Below are 19,679 nucleotides of genomic sequence, written 5' to 3'. Positions count from 1 at the left end.
GACTCGATCCGGGGTCTCCAGGATCATGCCCTGGGCTGAAGGCAGCACTAAACCACTGAGCCACCCGAGTAACCCAGGGATCCCCACATTTTTCTCTCTTTAACACTAATCAAGCTCACGATTACCTAGTCAACCAGTCTGTACCTTGTGCATTGAACTTAATGCTCCATGAAGGCATATGCAGTGTCTGCTCTGGTTAGTACTATATTCCTATCACCTAGCACAGTACCTATACATGGTAGGTATCAATAAATTTTAATATATAAATAGGTAATTAGCATATATTCAGTCAGGAAAATAGTGTCATCAGATGATCCTATTGTAAGATTTTACAGCCAAACTTTATTTTACTGATGAAGACATTAAGACCCAGAAGGGCTTAGAGACCTGACCAAGAATAGCAGATCTCTCCTCTGCTAGAATCTTATCTTCAAAATAGCAACTGTTCATTTAATTCACCCTGTACTCAGCACATCTAGTAGGCAGCTTGGCAGCTAGTAGGCTCTCACTAAATATTTGTTAGATTATGGGAAAAATAAATGAATGAATGAACGAACAAATGAATGAATGAATAACAGTTTGTAACAACAGAAACATTAACGGAGTACTTTCTGCATAACAGGCACTGTTCTAGGTACTTCACATGTATTAACTCTTTTAATAACAAATGACTTAGGACCTCGAACTGAAATTCAAGACTAGTGACAGTGTAATATTTTTTCCATGAAACCATGTTATCTTTCCAAAAACCATCACTCGCTTGGGAGACCTCTTTCCAACAAAGGATGGGACTTGGTGCATCTTGTTCTGATCCCATCCACTCCAAATCAATCAACCTTTTGTTTCCTGATGTCTATCTCTCGTTTTTGCCATATCACATTAACTGGACAGAACTAAGTAGAAAGCACCAAATCAGGCACCCAAGGAATCCTTGTCACCACCACCACCACCACCACAATAACCAACATTTTATTGAAACCAGGTATTAAGGTTCATACTGTACATTTATTATCCACGTAATTCTCACAGCTCTAAATAGGTATTATTATGCTTATTTACAGAGTAGAAGATTCAGTTTAAGTAACTTACTCAGGATTAGATAACTTGTAAGTACAGAGCAAGAATTCAAACTCAAAAGGCAGAAATCACCAAAACCACACTATTAACAACAACAACAACAACAACAAAATCAGGGCCCATGAAAGTGACTTAAGATAGACCCAAGATGACTTCTAATGGTAAAGAGGAAAGAGTTCTCATACCACCAGTAGAAGATTTATTTATTAGGCCTGGAAGGAACCACATCTTAGTTCTGCTGTCTAAGGTTTACGGTTGTCTCCTCGGCACTCAGACTTAACGAGCAGCTCTTTAAATACTTGCTGAATGAAAGCCTAGTGACTATAAGTGTCCTAGGATCCAAATGTGGGTCAGAAGTCCCTAAGTGAACTATATCTTTAAACTAAGCCTGGAATGGAGATACTAGGATTACCTCATAGCATCATGAATTTATTTCTCCATCAGTTCTCTCATCACTCACTAAAAATGTTCATAAATATCCACTCATCACCAAAATAATGTTTCTTTGAACTTGGTACCTAAAATCAGAACCCTGCTCCAAGCTATTCTCATTTTTCGACTGCTATTTGTTGACACATGGTACACACAAGTGGTCTATATGTGCTACCATTCTTCCCTAACTTCTTCAGCCCCTATAGTCTGGCTGCTTCTCACTCCTCCCCCTGTGCCAAAATCAGGGGTCCTTCTTAAGTTCATTAAACCCTCTGCAAATTGTTGATTATTCCAATCCTGAAACTCTCCAAATATTAGAAGTCAAAATGCAGCATACTTATTTTTTCTTATCAGGTTTAAAACCTGAGAACTATTTCTACATATCCAAAGTATTCTTCATATGCTTAAAATATTATGTACTAATAACCTAAATATTCAAAGGTAGATTAATAATTTTTTTCTCATTATGGTATATTTATTGAAGCAGTTCTCAAATTGTGGTTTTCATTTTCTTCTAATTATTTATAGCCTCTAAACTCTCTATGATGAACAAACATTCCTATTGTAATAGGAATAAAAAATGTTACACACACACACACACACACACAAATATCCCAACATTTTAATAAGGGTTATCTTTGGATAGTAGGATATTTTGGTTGATATAAATTCTACAAAAACTTCATTTTCTCCCAATATCTTCTAGAAGGAGTATATGAGACTTACCTAACTGGAAAAATAATTTAACATTCCATCAGGAACTGTTTCTATTACTGTATCAAAGAATTAACAAAATGCTAAATTTTCATGAACACAATTATTCAACTTCTTAGATTTAATCAAAAGGGTATGTATAGTTAACATGTTTGATAATGACAGATAAAGCAGGTATGGGCTTTCAACTAAGTGTCTTGCTCTTCTGAATACAGTTTCTCCTATCTCTGGCTTTAGAGGGTTTTTTTTTAAAGGGTAAAAGGTTTAATATTCATTTTTAAATTAATTAGTGCCATTTATATGACTCAAACATAGACTAAGAATTCTGGGTCTCTCAATTTCATAACTTCAGATTATTTTATGAAATGAATAAAATGCTGAAATTTGTATCACAGTCAAATTTTCAGAGAGCTTAATTTTTCCTTTATTACAGAAATTTTAAAATATTTGGAGATTCAAGAGTGGGAGTCAACCAGAACTCAGTTATTTTGGCCAACAGCAATGTGGTCTAGTATGGCCAGAGAATGGTTTATTTCCCAATGTCATCTTTTCCAAGAGGGGTATAGGAAAAGGAAACTGGAGACATGGGTCCTAGTGGTCCTGTCCTCCACTAGTTCATCATGTGATCTGACATAAATTCATTAAATGTGGTGCTATTTTACCAAGCTAAAACTCAGAGTTGGTCCAAATGACACTTAAATATCTTTGAACCTCAAGATTTGAAATCCTAAGTCAATTACTTCAAGAGCTAAACTTGTTAACAGCATGAGAAAAACACCAATCCTCCATTACTTTGTGGCTTATATGTGAACGTATATGCTAGTATTATCATAAGGCAGGTAAAATCTTCACTTGCCCCTACTCACATAGAATAACATGAGCAGCAAGAATCTTGGAGCCCTCAATATCATATAGTAAGTATACTGGAACTAAAATATTATATATATATATATATATATATATATATATATATATATATATATATATATATATGAAAAAAGGATAGGAGTTAAGATGGCAGAGCAGTAGGGGACCCAAATCATTCAAACACCCAAGAAATTGATCAGAATGCTGAGAGAACAAACTGCAGGACTGGAGGGAGAAAAGTCACAATGTAGAAGATACGAGTTACAGAGATGTGATTCCGGAGAGAAAAGACTCATGGGTGCTATGGAGAGGAGGGATCCTTGATCATGAAGTGAAGAGAGAGCAAGAGCAAGAGAGAGAAATAGAAAGCATTGTGCAGGAGATTGCACAGAAGAAATACTTCCCCAAAACCACTGACTGAGAAAACTAGAGCAACCGATTATCACAAGTTTTTACAAGCAGTAGAGCTCAAAGTCTGAAGTTTAAGCAGTCGGAGCCACTGCCAAGTGGAGGCTGGTGGGCATCACGGTGCTCCCATGGGGAAGGAGGGCAGAGGCCACGTGGGAGCAGACAATGTGCTTTGAGGATCCCCTGGGTCGCACTGAAAGAGAATGTTTCTCTTCTTGGAGCCATTTGGGAGAGGTAGCATGACTTCTCAGGGGAAAAAAGAGCTCGCAGGTGCCAAACACCTGCCCCGTTTAGTAGCACAGAATCAGAAACACTTCCTGAAGACAGCAAAGCTTAGTGCAGGCTTTTTGCTGCACTTTACCATAAACTCTGAGCCCCTGTGTGATCATGTGACTGCTTTTCCTGGGACAAACCAGCACTACCCGCAGCATGGCAAGACCTTCCCTCAGAAGATCAGCCCAGGGCCACACAGCAGTGGGTCTCTAAAATTTGGAGTTTGGAAATCCAGCAACATGCCTGAAATAAAACACAGGAGTGCTGCCTAGCAGACAGATAGCCCAGACACAGGTAGGATAAAGTCAGGTAACTGACAGAAGCCAAGGGCATAAGAGGGGAGATTATTTGCTCTCTCGTGAGGGCTTCTTGAATAACGGTGGGCGTGAACTCCCTGCTCGGGGAGAGAGTTGTGCATCTCCTCCACCCCCATCAGCACTGACAGACCTCAGTGAGCAACACAGTGTGCCCAGTGGAGGCTGGAGCCACTGACACCAGGTCCCACACCTCCTGCGCTCTGCAGGTGCATCTTTACTAGGGCAAGTCAGCCTGAGAACCAGCGGAGCATGCCCATCCCCAGAAGGCCAGCATAAACCCCCTGCACAAACCAAGTCCACTGATGACAGGGTGCTAGAGCTTGAGCTCTAGTAGAAATAGGATCAGGCTTATTTTAACAAACAGATCAAAGCACACCTGGTTAAAATGCCACACACAGGACAAGGTCCAAACACTCCCCACTGCAGGCAAGGAGAAACTCTTCAGAGGACTGACCTGAGGGTAAAGGCAATCAAAACACAACAGCAGAGTATACATTTGAAACACTTCCTGGGGATCCCTGGGTGGCTCAGCGATTTGGCGCCTGCCTTCGGCCCAGGGCGTGATCCTGGAGACCCGGGATCAAGTCCCTTGACGGGTTCCCTGCATGGAGCCTGCTTCTCCCTCTGCCTGTGTCTCTGCCTCTCTCTCCCTCTCTCTGTGTGTCTCACGAATAAATAAATAAAATTTTTTTAAAAAGTTTCCTGAAGCACCAAGCCCTGGACAGTGAAGGACCTCCTCTTAATATAGCCATTACTCTCAGGAACAGGAACTATAACAGGCTTTCCTAACACACACACACAGACACACACACACACACACTCTCACACTGACCCAGAGAAAGTGATAAGATGGAGGACTTCACCCCAAAAGAAAGAACAAGAAGAGGTCATGGCCAGGGATCTAATCAAAACATATATAATTAAAAACAGATTTTAAAACAACAATCACAAGGATGCTAGCTGGGCTTGAAAAAAACATAAAAGACACTAGAGAATCCCTTACTGTAGAGATTTTTAAAAAATTAAAAACTAGGCAGGCTGAAACAAAAAATGCTATAACCAAGATGCAAAACTGACTAGATATAATGACAACATGGATGTACGAAGTAGAGGAACAAATCAGTATTACAGAAGATAAAATTATGAAATACAATGAAGCTGAAAACAAGAGGGAAAGGAAAAAGTATTGCTTCACGAATGTAGACTTAGGGAACTCAGTGACTCCATAAAGCATAACAACATTCATATCATAAGAGTCCCAGAAGGAGAAGCAAGGGAAAGGGGGTAGAAGGTTAATTTGAGCAAATTATAGCTGAAAACTTCCCTAATTTGGGGAAGGAAATAGACATCAAAATCCAAGAGGCAAAAGAGAACTCCCATAAGAATCAACAAAGGCCAGCCAACACCAAGATATATCTTATTAAAACTTACAAAATACACAAAGAAAAATCCTGAAAACAGCAAGGGAAAAATGTCCTTGACCTACAAGGGAATATGAATCAGGTTAACAGCAGTTCTTTCCACAGAACTTGGCAGGCCAGAAGGCAGTGACATGATATATTCAATGTGCTGAATGGGAAAAATGTGCAACCAAGAATACTCTATCCAGCAAGGCTATCATTCAGAATAGAAGGAAAAATAAAGAGTTTCCCAGACAAAAACTAAAGGCGTTCATGACCACTAAACTAGCCCTGTAAAAAATATCAAAGGGTACTCTTTGAATGGGAAAGAAAAAACAAAAGCAACAAAGACCAGAAAAAGGAACAAAGAACACCAGAATCATCAACTTTACAGGTAACAATGGCACTAAATTCAGATCTATTAATAATCACTCTGAATGTAAATGGACTAAATGCTCCAATCTAAAGACATAGGGTATCAGAATGGATTAAAAAAAAAAAAAAGACCCATCAATATGCTGCCTACAAGAGGCTCATTTTAGACCTAAACACACCTGTAGATTGAAAGTTAGAAGATGGAGAATCATCTATCATGCTAACATACATCAAAAGAAAGAGTAGCCATAGTTATACCAGAAAAACCAGATTTTAAACCAAAGACTGTTACAAGAGATGAAAAAGGACACTATATCATAATTATAGAGTCTATCCAACAAGAACTAATCTATACCTCAAATATATAAATATATATTTGGTAATAATACAACAATAGTAGGGGACTTTAGCACTTCACTTACAGCAACAGACAGATCATCTAAGCAGAAGATCAACAAGGAAATAATGGCTTTGAATGACACACTGAACCAAATGGATCTAACAGATATACACAGAACATTTCATTCTAAAGCACCAGAACATACATTCTTTTCGAGTATACATGGAACAATCTGCAGAGTAGATCACATACTCAGAGTTGATCAGAGTTGATGATTCTGGGTCACAAATCAGGCCTCAACAAGTACAAAAAGATTGAGATTATACCACACGTACTCTTAGACCACAACACTATGAAACTTGATGTCAACCATGAAAAAAAAATTGGAAAGACCACAAATAGATGGAGTTAAAGAATATCCTACTGAAGAATGAATGGGTTAACCAGGAAATTAAAGAAGAAATTTAAAAAAAAATATATAGAAGCAAATGAAAATGAAAACATGACAGCCCAAAACCTTTGGGATGCAGCAAAGGCAGTCCTAAGAAGGAAGTGTATAGTAATACAGGCCTATCTCAAGAATCAAGAAAAGTCTCAAATACACAGCCTAATCTTACACAAGAAGGGATAAAAAAGGAACAACAAATAAAGGCAAACACCACCATAAGAAGAGAAATAATAAAGATTACAGCAGAAATAAATGATATAGGGGATCCCTGGGTGGCTCAGCAGTTTAGCGCCTACCTTTGGCCCAGGGCAGGGTCCTGCAGTCCCAGGATTGAGTCCCACATAGGGCTCCTAGCATGGAACCTGCCTCTCCCTCTGCCTATGTCTCTGCCTCTCTCTCTCTCTCTCTATCATGAATAAATAAACAAAATCTTTAAAAGAAAAAAAAAGAAAGAGAGAAAGAAATGATATAGAAACAAGCAAAAAACAATAGAACAGCTCAATGAAACTAAGAGCTGATTCTTTGAAAGAATTAATAAAACGTATTAACCCTTCCCCAGACTTATCAAAAATAAAAGAGAAAGGACCTAAACAAATAAAGTCATGAATGAAAGAGGAGAGATCACAACCAGCACCACAGAAATACAAACAATTACTGGAGAATATTATGAAAAATTATATGCCAACAAATAATCTGGGCATCTGAAAAAAATAGGTAAATTCTTAGAAACTTACAAATTGCCAAAACTGAAACAGGAAGAAATAGAAAATTTGAACATTACCCATAACCAGCAAAAAAATTGAATCAGTAATCAAAAATTTCCCAACAAACAAAAGTCCAGCCCAGATGGCTTCCCAGGGGAATTCTATCAGACATTTAAAGAAAAGTTAATACCTATTCTTCTCAAACAGTTCCAAAAAATAGAAATGGAAGGAAAACTTCCAAACTCATTCTATGAGGCCAGCATTACCTTGATTTCAAAACCAGACAAAGACCCTACTAAACAAGACAATTACAAGCCAATATCCTTGATGAACATGGATGCAAAAATACTCAACAAAGTAACAAATGGAATCCAACAATACATTAAAAGAATTATATTCACCACAATCAAGTGGGATTTATTCCTGGGTTGCAGGAGTGGTTCAAAATTTACAAATCAATCAATGTGATGCATCACGTTAATAAAAGAAAGGACAAGAACCATATGATCCTCTCAATAGACACAGAAAAAGCATTTGACAAAATACAGCATCCATTCAAATCCCTCAACAAAGTAGGGATAGAGGGCACATACCTCAACATCGTAAAGGCCATATAAAAAAGACCCATACTAATATTATCCTCAATGGGGAAAAACCGAGAGCTTTTTCTCTACAATCAGGAATAAGACAGGGATGTCCACTCTCATTAGTACTTAACACAGTACTGGAAGTCCTAGCTTCATCAATCAGATAACAAAAAGAAATAAAATGCATCCAAATCACCAAGAAAGAAGTCAAACTTCACTATCTGCAAATGATGTGATACGCTGTAGAAAAGCCAAAAGACTTCACCAAAAAAATTGCTAATTTTGCTAATTCGGCGAAGCCGCGGGATACAAAATCAATGTACAGAAGCCTGCTGCATTCGTATACACTAATAATGAAGCAGCAGAAAGAGAAGTCAAGAAATCAATCCCATTTACAATTCTACCAAAAATCATAAGATATCTAGTTGTAAAACTAATCAAAGAGGTAAAAGATCTATACTCTGAAAACTACAGAACACTTGCAAAGGAAATTGAAGAAGACACAAAGAAATGGAAAAACATTTCATGTTTATGGATTGGAAGAACAATTATTGGTAAAGTACCTGTACTACCCAAAGCAATCCACAAATTTAATGCAATTCCTATCAAAATACAATCAGCATTCTTCACTCAGTATAATATCCTCCAGTTCCACCCATGTCCATGTAAATGCGAAGTATTCATCCTTTCTGATGGCTGAGTAATATTCCATTGTATATATCTACCACATTTTCTTTATCCATTCATCTCTCGATGGACATCTGGGCTCTTTCCACAGTTTGGCTATTGTGAACACTGTTGCTATGAACACTGGGGTGCAGGTGCCCCTTCAGATCACTACATTTGTACCATTGTGGTAAATACCTAGTAGTGTGATTACTGGGTCATAAGGTAGTTCTATTTTTAACTTCTTGAGGAACTTCCATACCATTTTCCAGAGTGGCTGTTCCAGCTTGCATCAAAAGTTTTAAACTCACATCATTTCCCACCTAGATATTATAATAGCCTTCTGATTGATCTCCACAATGTCTTGATTATGGGTTTTGGTGTCACAACTATATGTTGTTTGACAAAATTTTGTGCTAAAAATGATAAATGTTACTATATGTAAATTATGCTTTAATAAACTAGACTGCGGGGGGGGGGGGGGGAGGAAGTAAAACAACAGCAACAAACCCAGCCCATCAGAGTCTGACTCATCTCTCAGTTCCCACTTTGGAATCAATAAATCTATCCACCACATTACCCACCAGAGAACTCATTCTACAGGAAATGTGTGCATGCAGTTCGCCTGCCTAAAAATTTGTTATGACTCCTCACTGAGCATGAAATTTAAGGCTTTTGAAACATGGCCCCAACTTCCTTCCTCATTATCTCCATCACCCTTCCTCATCCCTTGCCAATCCCTATTTCATCCCAACCTTTATGCACCTTAAACCCTAATTTAAAAAAATGATCTAAAAGGAATTCCCAGAACAACCTATGCTCCTTTTTACATTTTTGCACATGTGGGGACCTTTTAAAAGAATGCTGATACTAGTCTCTGCCCAGACCCATTTTTAAGAACCAGGCTTTCTGGAGTGGTGCAAATGTGAAACCGGGTTGAGAACCACTGGTCTAGTAACGGCCACCCCTTAAAGGAGAATTTTGTACCTAAACCCTATGAAGGCATTTATCATTCATACTCTAATTTGCTGAACTTTGTGCTTCATTTAACTCTGAGTTCCTGATGGACAAGAGCCTTGACTGCTCTTTACATCAGCGCTTCTCAAACTTTATTATTCATTTAAATCACCTAGAGATGTTGTTAAAGTACAGGTTCTGATTTCAAGTCTGCAAAGAGGCCTGAGAGTCTACATTTTTAATCAGCTTCAGCTGAGCCAAGGCTTCCCATCCCCAGGACGTGAGTAGGGAAGCTTTATGTCACTATCACCTAGCACAGAACCTGCACGTGAAAGTCGCTCAATAAACATTTATCGAAATAAATAAATAAATAAATAAATAAACAAACAAACAAACAACCATTTATCGATTATAGGTATCATCTGCATCATTCTTCACACCTTCCCCAGGTAACCAAAACATGGAGCTATCTTGCAGGACCAGTTAAGAGGAATCTCACTTATTCTGCTGCTTATTTTTTTTCTCACGTATGACAGAACAGAGTTCCTGACAAATGGTTAATTCTAACCAACTCTCATTTCCTTTAGTGGCAGGTAAGGGGTCAGGTAAAAGGATTCTTCTAGGTTATGTGTACGGCAAATCACTCTCGTATGTACGCTCTTAATCTTAGAAACATATTTGAAGTAATAAAACTTAAGTAATTTCAAATGCATACCATTGATTAATTAAGAAACATTTATTTTCCGGTGCTCACTATATACCAGGCACTGTTTTAGGAGCTAGCTGTGTTAACTTATATTATCTTCTCAACAACCCTGTTGGGTATCTTGATTTTATAGATCACAAGACTGAGACCTATATGTCAGACAGTGGCTCAAGGACTTATGACTAGAAAGAGACAGAGCTAAGACTTCGTAACTAACCAGTCATGCTTGTTACCCAACCTAAATAGTAGTTGCAGCTACCATACATTGAGGATCTACCTCAATCCTCTGCCTCCTTCCATGTAGGATTCCATGTAACAGAAGTCTGATCATGTAGCATCACAGCTCAGAATTCCCCAAAGTTCTGATCATACTTTGGCTTTTATATAGTCCTTACTTTGCCCTATGGTACATGGCCTCTGCCTATCTCTGCAACTTCATCTCCTCCCAAGGCAAGCTGAAGGGACCCACACCGGCCTCCTACTGTTCCTCGAACCTGTCAAACATATTCCCACCTCAAATCCTTTGCACCTGCCACTCGGACTGTATGTTCTACACCAAGACAGCTTTATGGCCTGCTTCCTCTCTTCTTTCCATCTCTGCTAAAATGTCACATCCTCAGAAAGGCCTTCCCCAACTAAAATGGAAACTCTGTCACTCTTTAATCTTACCCACTGTATTAGTTATATATTCAATGAATGAATGAATGATTTTGTATCCTTCCAACAGTAATTTAAGGTCATTATCTAACCCTGTTCACAAATGAGAAAACCCTCAAAAGGCTCAATGCAAAGGCATCTACCTTTGAGTGGCTCAGTGCATGAGTGTCTGCCTTTGGCTCAGGTCGTGATCCTGGGACCCCAGGATCAAATCCCTCATCAGGCTCCCCAAAGGGAGCCTGCTTCTCCCCCTGCCTATGTCTCTGCCTCTCTCTCCTTGTGTCTTATGAATAAATAAAATATTAAAAAAAAAAAAGGTTCAATGAAGATCAAACAGCAACTAAGTAATTAAGCCAGGACTTGAAACTATACTAGTCTGGATCTAACACTAGCCATCTAATCAGAACCTTGAAACGCTTCTCAATCATTTCTCAACACTTACGTTTATTTTAAACAGTATCCACTGAACACTAAGATAAAGATATTAGTTGATAACTTTTTGGGGGTGGAAAATCAGATTGAGGGAAGAATAAGTCAGTTTTCTGAACACTAGAGCAGCACCAGGGCCCAACAACTGTGTTTAGTCTTTAAAGCTGCTAGCTTCTGGACAACCTAGCAGCAGCATCTATACTGTCCAGGACAAGGCTTCTCAAACATTTTTCTATAGTAACATATATGAGATGTGTCATGAACATAGGCTTTGGAGTAAGCTGCCAACATTCAAATCCTGACTACCACTTACTAGCTGCATGATTTTGGGCAAGTTACTTAATTCCTCAATTTCTCTGTTTCATCTGTAAAATGGGGATAATCATACTACCTCACAGAACAATTTTGAAAATTAAAAAAGCTTAGATATGGTGATGGCTAAGAAAAGTAATATGCTCTCATATATTAGCTAGTAATAGTCTCGAATTTCAGTACTTTAACAAATCATATACATACCTTAAAGCAAATATAAATGCATCAGTGTATCATAATCTCAGGAATACGAATTACCCTTTGCACTGAAAGTTAATCTTTAATTGAATGGATTTGACTTAAAAGTTTACATGAAACTAAAATTCAGAATGGAACCAGGGGAGGAAATTAAATTCCCAGAGTTACTGCCACCTTCTATCTTTTGAATTTTTTAAATTTTTATATATTTATTCATGAGAATAAGAGAGAGGCAGAGATATAGGCAGAGGGAGAACCAGGCTCCCTATGGGGAGACCAATGCAGAACTCGATCCTAGGGCTCCAGGATCGCGCACTGAGCTGAAGGCAGACGCTCATTGACCCACCCAGACATCCCCCTATCTTTTGATTTTGAACTTGAAGCATTCTAGTCAATCCTAAGAGCCAAAAAAGAATGGAAAGGAAACCAGACTCAAACCTTTGAAAGATTAATAAATCACATCTACCTTTTTAATTCTCCCCTGAAACAAATCAGCAGCCAGAACAGTCCACAGAATGTTGTACTTAGGGGATCCCTGGGTGGCTCAACGATTTAGTGCCTGCCTTTTGGCCCAGGACGTAATCCTGGAGTCCTGGGATCAAGTCCCGCATTGGGCTCCCTGCATGGAGCCTACTTCTCTCTCTGCCTGTGTCTCTCATGAATAAATAAATAAAATCTAAAAAAAAAAAAAAAGAATGTTGTACTTAAATCTCCTGTGCAAACATGCCTGATGCACTCTGCAGAGACACAAGCTTCTGAGTGGTTGGGACACGTAAACCAATATCACTGCAAACAGACATCAGCGACTATTTACTTCTCACATAATTACAACAAACTTCCTATATTTTTAGGTGTTGAGAGCTTATCAACTGTTTCAGGAGAGCAAGGAAATAGTCTATCTTGTTCATCACTGTTTCCCTAAACCTGTATCAATGCTTGGCACACAGTAGGCCTTCAATAAATATTTACTGAAAATAATAAACCAACTTATTAGACAAATTAATGTTACTTTCAGCAAAGATAATGACAAAAAGATGAGAAAGAAACTTGTCTGTACTATAAGCAGGATGTTAAGAATGTTGGATATCTACGAATTATTGGAGGTTATTTTTGGTAGTGGTAATTTTACATCTAGAAGACATATAAGCCTACAAACCTTCTAGTGGTAAATATCAAGGATGTTTTCCAAAATACTTAACAACTAATAGTAAAAGTTAATATATGTTTACGGAAATGAACACCTAAATCAAAATCTAAAAAATGTATTTCCCTTTGATCTCTATATTAAAACTTCTGTCAAGTAATTTAAATTGAAATTCAAACCATTCGAGTCTTTCCAATAATTTTCAAATCAGCTTTTAATTTTTAGAAATTGTTGGTGCAATCTTTTGTATGCTGCAGTATCACTGGCTAAACAATGCACTAATCTAAGTCACAGTTTGTCGTAAGACTCCACACCAAACTCTTATAACAATTTCTCCATCAAACTTATTGTTATGACTCACAGCTCCTTATGCTTGTTACAAAAAAGACATATCAGAAAAAACAGTGAGTTTTTTTTTTTTTTTTTGATCAGGTATGTTCCTGGTCACCAGAGTCTAGACCAAAGACAGAGAGCACCCAAGACAATAATAAGCCACCAACACACCTACCTCCCTACCACCTTGGAGGAGAGAACAAATGCCACATCTCCACAATCATCACAACCTCCCTCGCTGCCTCAGTACCTTTAGCAACTCTGGAGGACCAGCTGTGTCCACACCAGCACTCTCCTCTTCTCCACTAAGCAACAGTATTCAGTGGCTTGTGGGCCCAATAAGTAATTTCCTTTTACTCATTAGTACAGAAGAATTTTAATGATTAAAAAGTAGGTTTTACAACACAGCTATGTACCAAATCAGCCCTGAATATTACTAACATGGCACTATGTTGAAACAACTGTGACACAAATGAATCATTAATCTGCTCATCTGGAATATAGTTTGAGTGATTATTCAAAAGGTATCCATTAAAAAGACTTCAACTTATAAACTACTAGGACCCCAGGAACAAACGACTCCCAATGAGGGTTACAGAGTAGCTAAAGGAGGTCCCGGAAGGCTTGTCTGAGAAGCAAAAATCTGAGCACAGATTTAAAGGAAGTGAACAAGAAAGCCGTGTAGATACCTGAAGGAAGAACGTTCCAAGCTGAGCTGCAGAACACCAAAGACTCTGAGGCTGGGACATATTTGGTGAGGTGGCCAGTGTGGTGGGAAAATAACGTGTGAGGGGAGATTAGTGGAAGATGAGGTAGGAAAGGTACACATAGGCAGGTCATATATGGCCTTGAAAACAATGGTAAGGAATTTGGATTTGACAGTAGGTACGATGGAAGGCTGTGGGAGGACTGTGAGCAAGCAAATGACATGTCAGATTTACATTCTGATGGGGTTACACAAGAAACTGGATTTATCTGTGTATCTTTTGTGCATCTTTTAATATTTTTTATTATTTTTAATTATTTGCATCCTCTACTCTGCTGTATCAAATGCTGCTTTGAGATTGAGTAAAGTGAATCCTGATAACTGAACATTGGATTTGGCAACATGGAGGCCATTCGTGATCCTGAAAGAGGAAATTGCTGTACAGAGAGCAAGTATGGACAACTCTTTCAAGTTTGTTGTAAAATGGAGCAAAAAAAAAAAAAAAAAGAACAAGTTGGAGGAGCATGAGGTGTTAAGAGAGGAGATGTTACATTCTGTTTGTATGCTGACCAGGAAAATCCAGTAAAAAAGATTTTTTCCAATGAAGATCTAGAAACAAGGGAGGGTATGTGACAAAAGTAAATCTATGAGACAAGTGAAAAGGGAGAGGACCTTGTCTGCAAAAGTGAAGAAGTTGGCATTTGATAGTAGCAGGGACAGTACATCTCTTCTTTAATACAAAGGAAGGAAAGGAAAATATGTGGTACAGATGTACAAAGGCTGGGTAATTTGGTGATAGGAAGATATGAAAGTTTTCTGATGGCTTATATTTTCAAGAGTCATATACAAGGAAAGCATGCCTAAGACTTACAAGAGCTGTTACCATGATGCTGGAGGGCAGGGACGTTAAAGTCTGCCCAGCCGAAATCAGAGGGGTGGAGGAGGGGCACAACACTATGTGACCTTGATTAATTATGAAACAATGTCATATTTGGGGCCTAAGAAAGTAGAAGTAGAAACAGTATATGCCGCACACTCAAAAATTCAGCAAGCATAAACTCCTCCGGTGCTTTTTAGTCCTCTAAGAGTTCTGAGATGTTATTATTTTTACTTGTACTTAAATCACAATGACGGACTATTTTTATGGTCACATCATTAAGCTTACATCACAGTATTACCACTTAGCTTACTTTCTATTTTATGATCTAAAACTTAGTCTTATAAAGTCAAAAACTCAAATACAGCTATTGTGGTTTTTGTGACTTCATTCCACTTTTTTCCTGACCTACTAAGGAGAATATTTACTAAGATCAGTTTCCTGACCATGACCCCTGAATATGGGTGTGGCCAAACCATACTGCTAGCAACACTGTATCTACCTAATTAGGGAACAATAAATGTGACCTTTGAAAATATGCACATGTCACTATCAGAAAGTGTTTTCTGTTCACCTATTTTCAGGGTTACCCTTGTTTTCTATGCACATAAATAACTGATCGTTATTAAAATTTGACATCACCTATCTAATCCTCAATAGAGTAACAGCTAAGAATAAATCAATGAACATTTGAAAATATTTTCTACAATTGGATTTAATCTCAATTTCTGGTAATACTTCAAGTTTATTTATTAACACTCACTTAAAGAAACCTAAAACTGGGCAGCCCGGGGGGCTCAGTGGTTTAGCACCTGCCGTCGGCCCAGGGCGTGATCCTGGAGACTGGGGATCGAGTCCTGCGTTGGGCTCCCTGCATGGAGCCTGCTTCTCCCTCTGCCTGTGTCTCTCCGTGTGTCTTTCATGAATAAATAAAATTAAAATAAAGAAACCTAAAACTAAACTACCTACAATAATTTCATGTATTGTTGCACGGTTTTCCTTCCACTGGTTCACCCATAAACAACTCTCTCCAACAAATCAGAGCCTTCTTATGGAGGATTGCTGTGAGTCTTGGCGACTGCACATTTCTAAAAGGTTCCCCGGTGTACAGTTCTCCTCAATGTCAGCATAATTTTCCCCAGTATCTTTGGTTAGATGTAGTTGTGAAACAAAACATGCATGTTAAAGATGCATTTAACAATTTGACTGTAATTGCTGATTTGCTCTCCTGTATTCCCCCCTAGATGGAAAACTCTGTGCGATCTGGATTGTGTCCGTCTAGTTCATCTCTGTATCCTCAGCCCGACATAGAGCAAGAGGTCAATAGAATAAATAGAATAAATGCTGAGGGGATCCCTGGGTGGCTCAGCGGTTTAGCGCCTGCCTTTCCTGCAGTCCCGGGATCGAGTCCTGCGTTGGGCTCCCTGCATGGAGCCTGCTTCTTCCTCTGCCTGTGTCTCTGCCTCTCTCTCTCTCTCTCTCTCTCTCTCTCTGTCGTCTATCATGAATAAATAAAAAATAAAAAATATATATTTTAAAAGATAGAATAAATGCTGAATCAGTGAAAGTGCCAGCACCCTGGGGAGAGGTTCGGAAGACCTACAGCAGCCCCACTTACCCGTGAGATCCAGAGTCCTGTCCACAAAGACCACTGAGGCCCTGCCCGCGGCGGTCTTCCTCCTGTTCTTGGCAGGGGCGTAACTAGCCAGATCTGCAGCGATGATCCGGCTGAGGGAACCTACAGCAAAACACTCCTCCCGCACCCCCAAATGTTCACACAGAGAACTGAGGCCTGACACCAGGCACCTGATCTGCAGAAGCAGCTCGCGGGGCAGGGCGGCGGCATCCACCTCGCTCAGGCTTCCTAGCCTCCTCTTGTCTGGACGAGCCCTGTTGAGGAGATGCACATCCCGGGGCAGTAGCGGGAAGAGGGAAGCAAAGGCCGGGGTCAAGGCAAGGTGGGGCGCCACGGGGGCGAGCCACAGCGGGACGTGCAGCACCTCGGCCGTGTAGTTCATGTTGCCCATCCACTCACACAGCTTCTCCTCCAGCTGCTCGAACACCGGCTGCCCCTCCAGCTCGGCCGCTGCAGCCGCCGGCACGTGATTAGCGGTGAGGTGGGCAGCGTGGCTCACCGCGGTGACCACCACGCAGTACTGGAAGCGACTGCGGCCGACGATCTCCCGGAGGGTCTCCACGGTCCGGCCCTTCAGCAGGCAGCTCAGCACGAACACGGCCTTGGGCTGCTCGGCGCCCCCGCCCACGGCCGCGGGCTCGAACTCCCGCAGGTGACACGCCGGGCCTCCCACCGCCTCCAGCAGCCGCGACGCTCCGCAGCCCCAGTGCAGGCTCTCGGCGCAGGCGGCGTCCAGGTAGACGAGCGCGCGTTTCACTTTGGCCAGCACCTGCTCCCAGCCTTGCTGGGTGAACGACAGCACGCCCGGGGCGCTCATGGTTCGGGGCTCGCAGCGTCGGGACTCACCGCTTCCGGGAACCGGGCTCCTGGACGCTTTGACAGTCAACACGGTACACGTGGTGCGGCTCGGGCTCGGCCCGGGTCGGCGCGCGCTGATGACGCGGCGGAGCGTGATTGGCCGGCGAGGAGAGGCGGTGGGCGGGGCTCCGGGGTCGTGGGGAATGGTCTGTGAACCGCCCGCGCGCCCGCTGCTCTCCTCCCTTTCCTGTCCCTCCTGGCTCCGGTCGGCCCTCCCCGTGTCTTGGGAAATCTCAGGAAAAAAAAAAAAAAAAAAGCTAACGCGAAGTTTGGCATTTTCCTTGCACCCTAAAAGTCGCTTTGCCCATCTAAACTAAGAGACACCAGAGAGGATGAAAAAAAAACAAGTGTGGTGTTTTGTAGTTTCTGGATCGTTGTCTCCTATGTATGTTATAGAGCTCGAGCCTCATGAAAAACCTACTGGCCTCGTTTTCACTTTCTCCATCCTCCTTCCCTCGTCTTACTGGCACTAAATCTTGATCTGAATCAAAAATGCTGGAATCCAGCCCCTTGGGCCCATCCATCCTCGCCCATCACTGGCTTAATCCACCATCATCACTCAACTGGACAATAGCAATGACCTCCCCCCCCCCCCATCATTTCCCAGTTTTGCATCTCTTCTCCCTCCAATTCAGTTTTCTTCCTAATGAACTATGGGGGCCCTACCATTTTCCTGCTTAAAAGCCTCTCCTGGCCCAATTGCCTACAGGATACAGCCAGATTCCTTATAATAGCACCAAAATCTTTCATGATTTCTCAATTTCTCTCCACCTACTCCCTGCCTGGAACATTATATACCTGCACAATTAAGTCAACAGGTTGAACCCAGAATGTTTCACAGGTTGAATTCAATTCAACCACTACTTATTAAGCACTTATTAAGTATAATCCCTGACCTAGGCTCCAAGGACACAATGGTTAATAAATTCCCTGATCCACGAAGAATTTTCCCCTCTGCTAAGTACTTGCCATATCATGAGGTAAGTTTTAACATACCTGTTTTCCAACAAGATTGTGCACTAGAGGCATAGTCACTCCAACACTAGAAAATACACAAGTGGGATCCCTGGGTGGCGCAGCGGTTTGGCGCCTGCCTTTGGCCCAGGGCGCAATCCTGGAGACCCGGGATCGAGTCCTACGTCGGGCTCCCAGTGCATGGAGCCTGCTTCTGCCTATGTCTCTGCCTCTCTCTCTCTCTCTGTGTGACTATCATAAATAAAAATATATTAAAAAAATAAAGAAAATACACAAGTATTCAATAAATGTTGACTAAATGATCAATAAATCGTCAATTTATTTTTTTAAGATTTTATTTATTTATTCATGAGAGACACACAGAGAGAGGCAGAGAGAGGCAGAGAGAAGCAGAGGGAGAAGCAGGCTCCATGCAGGGAGCCCAACATGGGACTCAATCCTGGGGCTCCAGGATCACACCCCCGGCTGATGGCAGCGCTAAACCGCTGAGCCACCCAGGGATCCCTTCAATTTATTTTTTTAATAAATCTTCAATTTATATCCATATAATAAATGATATACTTAACTAACTTTTAATGAACATGTACAATACTGCAGACACTGTGTTTGGCATTAAGAATATAAATAGAAATAAGGCGTAGTCTTGCCTTCAAAGGGATCTGAGATAAGGGACCCACACATGTAAAGAAAGCAAGTGTAATACAATGTTACAGAAGCAACTGAGTGAAGGAAAAAGGGAAGTGGTCAGAAGAAGTTTCATATGAGACTGAGTTTTGAGTAGTCTTCAAAGAAAACCAGGTGTTCATCAGGTGGACAGGATGAGGAGGAGCATTCCTGGCAGCTCAAGCAGAGAGTGCAGCATGGACAAAGGTGTAGAGACATACAACATGTTCTCTGGAACTACAGTTTAGTATAGCTGGAGTGTATTGTACGAAGAGAGGCCCAAACTGAGACAAGCTAGTAACTAGAAAATAGGGACCAGATCAGAGTGAGTCTAACTTTTTATTCTAAAGTAGCACCCAATGGAGTATAGTTAAGGTATTGTTAGGAGTGAATATAATTTCATATTAGGAGTTTTAGGGGAAAACATATTAAAATGGAAAAGTGGCTTAAATGAGTAAGATTTAGGAGAGGGAGAGTATTTAGAAAGCAGTCACATCAACAACTCAGAGTGAGAACAGATAAGGACACCCACAGAGGGGCTGGAGAGCTTGGGGTATATAAAGAGATGTTAAGGGATCCCTGGGTGGCGCAGCGATTTGGCACCTGCCTTTGGCCCAGGG

The 19,679-nt window shown here is 40.6% G+C and overlaps 1 protein-coding gene across 4 annotated transcripts in view; it reads right to left on the bottom strand.

The window, feature by feature from the left end:
• The window catches only part of SCFD2 (sec1 family domain containing 2), a 434,949-nt gene extending 417,452 nt beyond the window's left edge, over positions 1 to 17,497 (bottom strand). For 2 of the 4 annotated variants that reach the window (XM_026016506.2, XM_026016507.2), the window contains exon 1: positions 16,546 to 17,491. In XM_026016506.2, the coding sequence (XP_025872291.1) occupies positions 16,546 to 17,380 (835 nt within the window). In that variant the 5' untranslated portion in view covers positions 17,381 to 17,491. Of the gene's footprint in view, positions 1 to 16,545 lie in introns of all 4 variants that reach the window. The other 2 variants (XM_072748999.1, XM_026016505.2) reach the window with 2 other exon arrangements.
• Positions 17,498 to 19,679: the final 2,182 nt, after the last annotated feature.

This window comes from Vulpes vulpes, chromosome 2, assembly GCF_048418805.1.
Source record: "Vulpes vulpes isolate BD-2025 chromosome 2, VulVul3, whole genome shotgun sequence".
In the NCBI taxonomy this organism is placed as follows: domain Eukaryota; kingdom Metazoa; phylum Chordata; class Mammalia; order Carnivora; family Canidae; genus Vulpes; species Vulpes vulpes.
The sequence above is the reverse complement of the archived record's forward strand: the minus strand, read 5'-3'. Positions and strand labels throughout refer to the sequence as shown.